Source organism: Scylla paramamosain, chromosome 34 (assembly GCF_035594125.1).
Source record: "Scylla paramamosain isolate STU-SP2022 chromosome 34, ASM3559412v1, whole genome shotgun sequence".
Classification (NCBI taxonomy): Eukaryota; Metazoa; Arthropoda; class Malacostraca; order Decapoda; family Portunidae; genus Scylla; species Scylla paramamosain.
In genome coordinates, this window is record NC_087184.1 from 8,907,720 (window position 1) to 8,920,219 (window position 12,500).

A 12,500-nucleotide genomic window follows, 5' to 3' on the forward strand; every position below is an offset into this window, starting at 1 on the left:
TATTGTTTAGAGATGAGTAAACTTCAAAGTTGTATGATGAGGTTGGATCTTTGGTGTGGATAAAGTAACTCATCACTGAGTCCTACCACCACTCACTCCCTCACCACCTTGTGTCACTCACTCCTTCGCTTACTCCCAGCCATGTGAGGACAAGCAGCACACCACAAACACTAGCACCATTTCCAAGCACTTCTTGCATTGAGCTTAACTTCTTTTTTACCTTGATAATGTTCTCACTTGCATCCCAAATGGAGCCTTTCAATATTTTCAAAATGACTAGTGCACATTCCAATAGAAATCAAGGCTGTGAACTCATTTCTTTAGATATTAATGAACTTTTGGAGTCATGAAGTCATAGGAAGACTAACAGTAACAGGCTGAAAAATACTTCTACACATTTGAAAAATATAGTTTCCAGTCACCCCTAAAAAATCTACATGAACTTACTAGAAGCAATAAGAAGATTACTCTGAAAGCTGTCTGGGCTTTTTTTTTTTTTTCATGAGCAATAGCTGTCCAACCTCCATGAATCAAGTGCCAGCCTTAAGGGATGATTATTCCTGCATTATGTAGTAAAGAGACAATTACATTTTTTTTTCCCAGGCAGTTTTACATAGTTCTCTTCACAGCTCATAACAATTTTTCATTCTTATCTCTCAGCCTCAAGATATTTTGACCAAATTAGAATTTTTTCTTAGGTCGTGAGAATACATACCCAGTACTCAATATATTTGATTATGAGACCCACCTGATACATAAGAATGTTCTTAACTTTCCTCCTTTGGGCTCCACACATTTCTTTCTCCAGTGAATTATGGAGTGTACACACCCTTGAATATTTCCTTATTCTTCAGCAATATCACATTTGCTTGTCACATTTTATATCAGTGCACAGTTGTTACTTTTTTTGGTTCTTGTTTAATTACTACATTCCCTCTGTCCCAACAACATAAGGGTTATATATTTTTCTTTCATTGAGTCCATCTGATTGAGATGTTCACCTCACATTGCTGCCATGCTTCCCCCTCAATCCTCCGTGGACTGCATTTCCCCAAGGAATTAGTGAATAGCTTCCCAAAATTCCCTATTTCTTTAGCCATATTTTCCCCACAAAAAATATTCTTTATCCAAGAATTTTCAAGATACTAGCTGCTTGCCATATATTGTGATATTTTCCAAATCTTTCAAGGCGTCTGTAAGTAGAATTCTGACGTTAAAATGCAAGACAATATTTTAACAGAGATATGATTTTAGACGCATAGTGCAAGATATCTCATTTCTTTTTATTGAGTTTTTTCTATAACAAGGGAACGGAATATGTTTGACTTAGATGCATAGTTGCAAGGCATACCATGGTGAGTCTTGAGTACTGTTATTATTTCCTTACTATTATCGTTTCTTTATTGTTACCCCTTATTACTGTAGATACGTTTGCCGTCCATTTGTTTGGTTGTTTTAATGACACGGCTGCCTGCCTATTGTGTGCAGCCGCCTGTGTATGTAGAGGCAAGAACAGCAGTGCTCAGATCATGCCCCAGAGCTGTCTGTATGTGTGTATGTTCCTATGTCTGTGTTTAGGCCCCAGTGGGTGGTGTCAGTGTGTGTAGTTGTAAGGCCCAACTGTGTGATGGATAAAACTACCCTGAATGTGCAGTTTTACCTTGAGTTTCTCCCTCCCTGCCTTGAGTACTGTATTGTGACTCCCGTTTAGCTGTCTTGATGATGCTAGTACTACCTGACTGTCTGGATGCATTCCATATTATACCCTAAGTTGTGTTTTTTTTTATTTCATACCATTTTTATGAGGATTTTGTGTGCATACTTTTAGGTTTAATAATTCACAAGTACATTTTTTTTTTTATCTCAGACATACAATAAGATTATTTGTCAAAAGTTAAGTTGTTACTAAATACCTTTCACTTAACATCTTAGAACTTCCATTTTTGTATTCCTTTATTAAATCTCAACTTGACACAGTCTTACTTTTAGAAATATTCATGGTCAATAATTGATGGATAAATTTGCAGTTCCTCTTTAAAACATTAATATTGATGCGTGTTGCCAATGACTTCCATGCCAATTGCTACGCCATACTTGAAAATGACTTACTCATAACAATATCCAGTGTCATACAGTTCATTTGGACAAAGCATCATAATTTTTGGTAAATTTTGTCAAGTATCAAAAATTTACTTTGCAGATATGTATTGCTAAATTCAAACACAAACAAGGCAACTTTAGTACAATAGTATAGAACCATATATATCATCTGATTAATCTGTGAGTGCAAAATATGCACTAAGCATAATTTCTACATGATTATAGTTAAAACATTGCTCTTAATTTTATTCTCTCCTGACACATTATTTTGATTTAGTAAATTCTCCAATACCACCTTTCCTTTCCCTCGGAACATGCCATTACTTAATTCAGTGCTGACCCTGCCTTCCTCCTCCACATCGATGTTTTCCCCAATGGTTACAGTACATCTATCTGTCTGGTTCTTGGCAACACGTCAGCCGTATACACAGTAGTGGCCCTGCCTCTTTGTTATGTGTGTGTGTATGTGTGAGTGAATGTGTGTGGGTAAACATGAGTGCGTTTCCGCCGAGATGCAGCGAACTAACGTGTTCTCCCCTTCTCTTCCCTCCCCCGTACTGTGTGTGGCAGCCGCGACCTCACCACCAGGTACTGTTACCCTCCACTCCCCTAGCTGCCCTGCCTCCCTTGCCCCACCACTATTGCCACCAACTTGTCTTGTCATTAAAAGAGAACTTAATGCATTGTCCTTTCAGGCATAAAAGAAATGCAAAACCAAAAGAGTATCCCTCAGTCCCCCCGAGGGTTAAACTTGCACCCAGTGGCATGCTTTTTAAAAGATACTCTCTTCTCTTTCCAGCATTTGATTCTTCCTTGTGACTCTTCAAGTGAATGTGGCATTTGTGTCTGATTATTAAATGTATCTTTTTACTACATTTGAATTTTGATCTCAGGTGTCAGAGGTAAGTCCTCTTTTGCTCACAAAAATTTCCACCATTTAAAAATTTCCTCATGCCAAATGCCACTGCCCACTTGTTGCCTCACGTTGATTTTCTCCTCCAATTCTTTGCATTTTCTGTTGCCTGTGCGTCTTGTGGAGCTTGGATAGTACAGAGTACAAACTATGCCTTCAGAAATACTCTCGTCTGAGGCAGCTTCCTACAGTGACAAGAGAAACACTAGATTCCTGCTGACTCTATTTAGATGCATATCCTATTTAGATCCTCTATGCTGTCTCTTGGTAGCTGGTGGCTGCCCTTGCTGAGGAAAGAGACTGTAAATATGGGCCCAGGCTCATAGTGCCACTTAGACCAACTTCCACATGCCATGACAAAGAATGTGAGGGAGGGATCAAGCCTGCCTGAGGAGCATGTTGATAGAAAACAAAGAGACAGATAGAGAGAGAGGGGAATAAAAAGAGGCCATCTGGAGATCCTCACTAGACTGCATGGAGGGTCTACTCTGGCACCACACAGCTCTTAGGCTCTTGGCTCAACTTGTAGACAGACTGCAGAAGAACTGGTAGATGGCTCTTGAATATTCTTTTTATGTCAGAGACTTTGATTAGTGTTTAGCTGGGAATGAATCTGTCTAGTTCCTACATGGAGAGTCTGTGACACCAACTCAAGACACACAGCTTGTAGAGCTTAAACCAGATGTATAAAGTTATGCAAATACTCCTTTGTTTTAAATGCAAAATGTTGATGAGGAGGGAATGAATTATAACTATCAATATGTCACGCTGATTCTTGATCTCTTGCCAGCATTATGACAGAATAATATAACAAATATAGTAAGTCTAGTTTTCCCATTAATATCTCTCAGGACTGCAAGATACACAGATGTTGATATACAGCTGTAATATGTAACCTTCTAAGTAAATTGTGAAATTGCCTCATACCTCATGCCATTTGGCTGGGGTCAGCCTGCAAGCCAGCAGTGCAGAGTTGGTGTGGCTCAGACTGTAGCAGCTGTGGTGCTGAGACTGTGAATGCAGGTCCTCTTAGTGCGGTATCTTGCACAGCGCTGTAGTCTTGTGGCAGCTCCTAGGCCTACCATTCTTAGCTGTGAGTGCCAAGTACAGTAATGGTAAACACAATCATTCATCTTTAAATTTAGTAAAAGGAAGATATTCATGACTAATTGGCTTTACATGGCACTTACTGTGAGGTAGATAAGATTTTTAAAATGATAAAGTCTTTTTGCTTTTGTCCCTATGACTGCTAGTCTACTTTTAAAATATAAGAAAAATGGAAGAATCATCATCAAAGTATGCACTACGAGTATAAGTTTAGGTTCTGTGCATATATGCCATAATAAAAACATATTTTTTGTGCTTTGAGCACAAACCAGTCCTTTGATATATTAAGTTGTAGAGTAAATTAACCAGATTTATATATATATATATATATATATATATATATATATATATATATATATATATATATATATATATATATATATATATATATATATATATATATATATCAGATAATGTTTATCATTGAGTAAAATTAAATATCTGATATATATATATATATATATATATATATATATATATATATATATATATATATATATATATATATATATATATATATATATATATATATATATATATATATATATATATATTTATTTATTTATTTATATATATCTCAGATAATGTTTATCATTGAGTAAAATTAAATATCTGATATATATATATATATATATATATATATATATATATATATATATATATATATATATATATATATATATATATATATATATATATATATATATATATTTATTTATTTATATATATCTCAGATAATGTTTATCATTGAGTAAAATTAAATTGCTAGTAATTTTAGAATTAGTGTTTATTCTTAATTTTTTACAGTTTTGCTCATTAGGCAAGTTTTCTTTGAAATATAAGAAGCAGAGCATAGAACATTCCTGAGACTAGAGATGAATTTTAGTGGTTCAGTTATTTCCCTCCCACAGAATATAACAGAGCCTTTCCTGAAAGGCTGATGTGTAGTTTTGTACCTTGATGAAGGAAGTTAGAGCTGTAAACATTTTCCACATACCTTATTAGGTTCTTGACACAGATTTTCCACAGATAGAAACATTGAAAGACGTAAGCTGCATACTGTCTTCTAGCAGTGACGCATCCCACTGCTGTACCTTGTGTGGCATTTTGACTTGTGTTGATGAAAGTTCAATTGGAATAACTTAGTTTTGACCAAAGCAATAATGACTTCAAAGATTTTTCCCCAACAGGACTTACCATCACTGAGGAGCTGAGGCCTCCAACCATAACTTATTTAATACAAATAATTATTTGTACTTTTAGCTGATGTGAAGCAGGAGCAAAGGACTTTCCTTTTAACTGAGAGGTTTTGAAAGCCAGATAAAGACAAAGAAAGAGAGTGTGAGAGTGGGCAGGAGAGAAAGTTGTAAAAAAAATTATAAAGTCATTTTATATGTGACAGCTAAAACATTATCAATGAAGCATGTCACTCTGACATATTATTCTGATATCTTCCTCAAAGGCATTATGATACATTTAGAATTCATTTACTTTGTTGCTTTCTTTGAAACCAATGATATTCAGACAGCTTTTAGGTTTGTACATTTTTTCTTTATTATTTATTTAATTTACTTGATTTACAAGAAACTTTGTTTATTAAGAACAGGAAAGGATCCAACATCAAGTACCTTTTCCAGTTACAGTGTCTCCATCCCTCTCTCTTTCTCTCTTACTGTTCATTCTTTGCAGAGTTATGACACTGTCAGGAACATCTCCCTCAGTTATCCTAATAAAATTTGTCAGGTTTAGTCTTGAGCTCACACACACACACACACACACACACACACACACACACACACACACACACACACACACACACACACACACACACACACACACACACACTGTTCTTTTTCTTGTCCACTATACCTGTTCTCTTGGGGAGCCTTTACTCACTGTAATGCTTCTTCCCTCACTCACTGTACCTTCTGTTCCCACACTGGTACAGCAGGTTGTAACATTGATCCCTCCTGGTCTCCCCCATAGTAAAATCATGAGTGCCAAATGGGTGTCCGTGAGAGTCACTGAGGCGCAGAAATATGACCCAGTCTTCAGGTAACCAGCCCGGCACGTTGCATGGCCTTGCGGCTCAAGCAGTAGGAGAACCACGGTCCTCATGGCAGTGGGGACGCTTGTGGATCTTGTAAAACATTAATTCTCTGTCTGACTCTTACCTAGTACAGTACTACTATTCACCATGGCTTCAGCGGTAGTTCGTATGTAGACAGAGTATGACAGCGTACCATTTTTTAAAAAGAGATTTTAAACTTTGGGTCTGGTTCGTACGTAATCTGCAAGTCGAACATTTGGCTTCGATCCTGTAGGCATATTATACCTTGCAGCCATAACACTTGCGATACCATAAACACTCCCAACATTCAGATGTAAACCTGTTAACCCATCCTTACTTAGTGCTCCTACATAACAACATGACAGAAGCAGTCCACCCTTTACCATACAAGCCTTTTAAACTCCCCAATCCCTTAGGATGTAAATGCTTCTCTGACATGGGTGTTTCAACTCCTCTCTCTCTCTCTCTCTCTCTTGTCCTCTCCAATCTCTTTCAGGTGCCAGTTGTTGCTGTAGTGAAGAATTAACGTGTGCCAACTTTGTATCCCTCTTCTGTTCTAGTTGTAATTTCTTTCTCTAAACTGTAAATAAGTATGATTATTAGGTTGGTTGTCATAATAGAGTGTGAGGGTGATGTTGTATTGTTATTAACTCAGTGCTGGTAGATCAGAGTAGGGTAAGCACATATCATTCTCAAAATATTCTTTGCATCTCTTACAGCTGTTTGAGGATGCTTTGTATTTTATCTGTTATAGTTATACTTTTAATAACTATACCTTCACTATACATTTTTACTTTTTTCAACCTCATACATAATTCTGTCCCTGTATTACTTATGTTTCACAGCCTGTAGATTTTTATATATGACACAAAAATCAGTTTGTGCCCAGACTGTTTTACCATTTATCAGGAGAGAGAGAGACTGGTGCTGAGGGTCAAGTTAAATCTTGATAGTGACAAGGGGGTGGGTGACATTTACTGAGTTATGTGTAGCCTGTTGATGGGACACAACAGAAGGAGGGTGATACAGGAAAGAGCATTGAACTGGGTGATGTACACATTAAGAATTGATAATAAAATGGACTCCTCTTATCACTGGAAGGCTATAAATTTGGCACAAAAAAGAGAACTTGATTGCACATTTATAGGGTGGGTGCAGTGTTGCTAAGTGAAGTTACTAGAATTGTTTTGTGCTGCTCCATCCCACTGATAAAATGATGGTTTCTCCTCCTGATCTAACTATTTTTCCACCATCCTAGGCCACAGGAAGTCATCTGAGGTATTATTGTGTGCAAACTTTTGCTTGAACATGTGAAGTGTGCCAAGTCTGCTTCTGACAAGTGTGCATGCTTACTGTGGTGTGGTGGCGGCAGAGAAAGAAATGCCTGATGTCAAGTACTGTAGAGAAGTGTAGCAGATGATTCCATTTGGTATCAGTAATTCACTGGCTGTATGCTCATTGAGCCTCAAGTCTTCTAAATTACATGTAGCCAAAAATATGCACTTGTGAATCAAGTGAATGAGTGTTGGATGTGTATCAGTGTTCAGTGAGTGTGGCATCATGCAGCCAGTGAAAGACTAATCTCTCATGATTTATTACTGGTATTAGGCAGCTTCTTCTGAAGCTTCACAAAGCTTAAATGCTTCATTAATGTTGCCAGAATGGTAGAGGATGTACTTCTCTTAAAAACTAAACAAGTGTCATTAAATAAAATACAGTAAAATCAATACATGATATCCAACCAAAATTTTTAAAGTTAAGTAAATTGCATGGAAATGTATACATACTATGTAAAGTTGCATCACCACGAAGATAGTTATAACTTGCAGCTAAAAGAAAATTTAGCAATTTAAGATGGATATTGATTGGTATAAATTTATCAGACACTTATTTTAGTGATTGCCCTTCCTCATGTTTTTATTTGAATAAGTTCAGGATTCCACCTGATTTGTTTTGCACTGCCAATTATCTAAGATTATCCATTCTGTTGTAAGTTTAGATTAGTAGAAGATGAATGCAGCAGTAAACTTCACTTTACTTGAACAAAGAAAAATATTTCAAGCCCCAAACAAATGTTATTATTTGTTGTCACAAGAATATATATTTTTCATTATTTTATTAGTTGAACCTTTACCACCATAATACCAAGTGCTGTTTTTACCAGAAGAACTTGCATAATAGAGTGTCTATTTATATACCTTTCTACTTTCTGCAAACTACTTGTGCATTCACAATTTAAAATTTCTCTCTCTTAATTGTGAAACTGTGCTAACATTGAAGTATCATTTCTTTATTTGAACAAGTAGACTTATGGCAAGTGAGCTTTATTGAACTGCTACTGCTCATTTGACCAGACGATAATACCATTCTCACCAACACAACAAAGCTGCATATTCTCCGTTCTAACTTGTTGATATGTCACTCTGCTGGTTGACTGATTGATTTGTGGAAGCTTCATAGACCAATAATACCAAACATGATATCTATTTGTAAGCAAACACACCAGATAATTTCGTCTTCAGGAGACCAGTCTCTTCATCCTTTCTCAGGAGCCTCTCCAGAACCTAAGGAATCCTTACCAGGTAGTGTGCTGTATGTAATGCCACTCAGGTGTAGAGCCAAACACTTAACTCCTCTTCTGGCCACCACAGACACTCTCCCCAACACTCCTTGTCCTCCCTGCCCCCACAACACTTCTGTTGTCCTGAGTTAACACATGAGTGTCTCCCTCAGGGATGGTGCCATCTCCGTAGTGAAGATTCTCCGTGTGCTGCGTGTGCTGAGGCCACTGCGTGCCATCAACAGAGCCAAGGGTCTTAAGGTGAGTGGGGGGTGGCTGGGCTGGAAGGGAGGGTGAGATGTGGTGCTGGGAGTGCATAGAATGTACTGCATCTGTGGCTGGAGTGACGTCATGTGGAGGTGACATAGGATGTATACACAGTCAAGAAGGGACAGTGGAAGCTTAAAGAAAGTACTAATAATGGGAGTTAAGGGACATGCTAAAGCTAAACAAGGATACTGTGGTTTTCACTCACTTGGGGTAGAAACCTGTGATTTATCTATTTATTTTTTCTCAGAACTGCAAACTTTGTTTTTTTTTTTTCATCATTGTTTCTAGAATCATACAGTAAAATCCCTCTCATCCAGCATTTGAGTATCCGGCAGCTTCAAGTATCCGGCACATTTTTCCCCGAGCCTTAAAATCAATAAAAAATCAATGTGTACTCATAAAATTGATTAAAATTCCTGCACGAGGCACACTTTGTCCCCTCGCTACCAGAGCCCACTGCTTCGCGCCACCCGCGGCCCACTGCACTGTGTTTACTCAGTGACTTAGTCCCGCGTGTGCACTGTTTATCGCCTGACGCCTTCATCATGCCTAAAGTTGTAGAAAAGAGGAAGCGTGTTGTGCTTACACGTAAGCAGCTGATCAGATCAGCTGATCTTTGTTATGGTAAAATGCATGAGTGTAGGGTGGTGATCGTGGATATAATTTCACTTCTATTCAAGTATCCGGTAATATTCAAGTATCCAGCATGTCGGCAGTCCCGTTGATGCCGGATAAGAGGGATTTTACTGTACAATAGAATTTAAAATTTTTATTTCAGATATTATTATCTCTGTAAATGTTTGCCATTTTTATTGTTATTAGTTTTATTCTAAGTGTAATGATCAAGTAAAGAGAACACCTAACTTCTAAAGAATGTTACAGCATAAGTAAGCTTCTCAGTATATTTGGAACATCTTTGTCACATCAGTCTTTGTTAGGTTCCACAGACATGTAAATGACAGGCTTGTATACTTAATGTATTTTTATTAATACTTCCCCACAATTCTTTCATCTCTGGTGGTGGCGGGTGTATTGGGATCACCTTGGTCACTTTAGCATGTAGTTCAGTGCGTCATAGTGGCCATTAAGACCATCGGCAACATCATGCTGGTCACCTGTCTGCTGGAGTTCATGTTTGCTGTTATTGGAGTCCAGTTGTTCAAGGTAAACATGAGACACTTGCTTCTGGATGCACTCAGAGGAAGGAGGGAGGTGGAGCATCACTCAGACAGGGAGGAGGGAGAGGCGTGTCTGGCTTGTCTAATGCCTTATACTTTTTATGTGCCTGTCTATATACAAGGCTGATATTTACCACTAAGAGGGATATCCAAGACAAGTTTTCATATGTGTGCTCATACATTCATGTTCACTATCTTATCCACAAACATTTTCTCATATCACAGTCAAATAAATAAAGGGTAAATATGTGAGTGTATGGATATCTCATATATCTTTCATAAGGCTTAAAATGTGAAGAGACCATGTATCCTAATGAATGATAGGAAGCTGCAAAATAAGAGAAGATTTTAAACTTTGAAGAAAATATCGTAATGCAAATACAAATATTAACATAAATATCAAATTTGTCAGATAGGAAAAAGGGTTTTGTGTTTAAAAAATTTCATTGCATACATCTGTGAAATTGTTACAAGGGCATTTGGCAATTTAGTATCAAGGTGTCTCAGAACTAAATTGGCCAGTCTAATTAGAAAACTTTTCTGGAGAGCAGCAATTACCTGCTTATTTTCATTATCTTTATTTATTGAGCCATTTTTAACCCACACACAGAAAATTCTTGGTTAAACATTGTGCATCTGGATATAGTCAGTATTGTGTCAGTCAAGATCAGTGTAGTCAGGGCCTCAGCCAGCCACTCCTCCTTGTTGCTGAGTGATGGCCTGCCATGCCGCACCTCCTCATGGCCCTGCTGACTTGTGCTGCTGCAAGGAACTCCACTTGACCTGACTGACTCTGTTACCAAGAAAGGGAAAGAAATCAAATTATCTGTTCAAGATTTCTGGTGTCATAGGACAAGGATGTGCATTGAATCCACCAAAGTGCAGTGTGCTGGGCCATCAAAGCATAAGGAATGGAAGGGAATATTAGAATTATGAAATAATTTTTATTCTTCTTTAATCATCAGAAATACTATTTGAAAACTGCCATGTGGTAACACTGAACACTTACAAACAGGTAAATACAAGGAATGGAAATATAACAAATGCCCATATTTATTTTTATGATGAAGAGAATTTGTTAACTATATACATTCCTAACAAGAAACAAAGTCATCCCTAGAAGTCTCATTACAAAGGTCCAAGCCCTCACAGCATGCCATAAAGAGCTTCTTAGTGTGGGTGTGAGTGTGAAGCCCTCTGACGTGCCTTTCCATGGTACAGGTACTCATATGGTGTGCTGCCTCCAGCAATGGCCTAATCCTACACTCATTCCAGTAGCATATGCCAAGAGTGTAGGAGGGTGTCCTGTATCACACATCTCAGTTTCATGCTAATATGCTGTATGTACTGTATAAATGATCTGTGAAAATAGTGCATCCTAAAAAAGAGATTGACTTAGCTTATCTTTTTCTGTCAGTTATATTTTCACATATTAATGTATTTGATCAATAAGGGTAGGTAGGAGACATGAGAATGGTGGACATGATGTAGTTAGTAGAGATATGTGTGTGGTTTGTAGTGTGCACTGGCAGAAAGCATCACAAGCATTGCTAGCAGTATGTCATCATTTCTGTGCTTCCTGCTAATATGCCTTCTCGTCCCTGCCTTCTTCTGCGCTACTGCTGCTGCTATTGCCACTGCATACTGCTGCTGCTGCTGCTGCTGCTGCTGCTGCTATTGCTGTTGCTGTGTGTGTGTGTGGGTGTCTATGTCCGTGTCTGTGTCTGCTTGTTGTGTTTTGTCACACCACTGCCACCCTTAATAACCATGAGGATGACACAGCAGAGTGCATCAAGAGAAGCTGTGTCACTCTCAGGTTTGTGAATAGAATACTTTTTTTTAGGTTTCACAAACTCTTTATTGTAGAGACAGAAAACTGGGAAAGAATTTTTAAGCCTCATGAAAAGTGCATTTCAGGACACTCAGTACTTTTCTATATTATCATTCCCTGTTTTACTGAAAGATATTTTTTGAGTTTTGATGCACTGTTTTTATACGGAAATTTGTATTGGATATTTTTTGTAAACCTTCCTTAAACTTGTATGTAAAACACTAACTAAAAATTTTCTGTGTCAATATGGAACTATTATTGTTTGTGTAAGATTTATTTATATGGATTCATTGTGTTGTGTGTTCCAAATAATATTTGCAAAAATACAAAGTTTTCCCATTGATATGATACATTTTGATAGCATATTGTGTGATTAGATAAATATTAATAGTTTCATACATTTTTCTCATTAGTGTTCCCACAGACTTTTCTCCCTCAGTGTCATCACCAGTTTGAGCCACAGTTGCCCC

At 37.4% G+C, this 12,500-nt stretch overlaps 1 protein-coding gene across 1 annotated transcript in view; it reads left to right on the plus strand.

The window, feature by feature from the left end:
• The window catches only part of LOC135090110 (muscle calcium channel subunit alpha-1-like), a 248,598-nt gene that overhangs the window by 188,757 nt on the left and 47,341 nt on the right, over nucleotides 1-12,500 (plus strand). Inside the window, exons 24-26 of the mRNA XM_063986464.1 lie at nucleotides 2,671-2,688; nucleotides 8,925-9,012; nucleotides 10,078-10,185. Of these exons, the coding sequence (XP_063842534.1) occupies nucleotides 2,671-2,688; nucleotides 8,925-9,012; nucleotides 10,078-10,185 (214 nt within the window). The remainder of the gene's footprint in view (nucleotides 1-2,670; nucleotides 2,689-8,924; nucleotides 9,013-10,077; nucleotides 10,186-12,500) is intronic.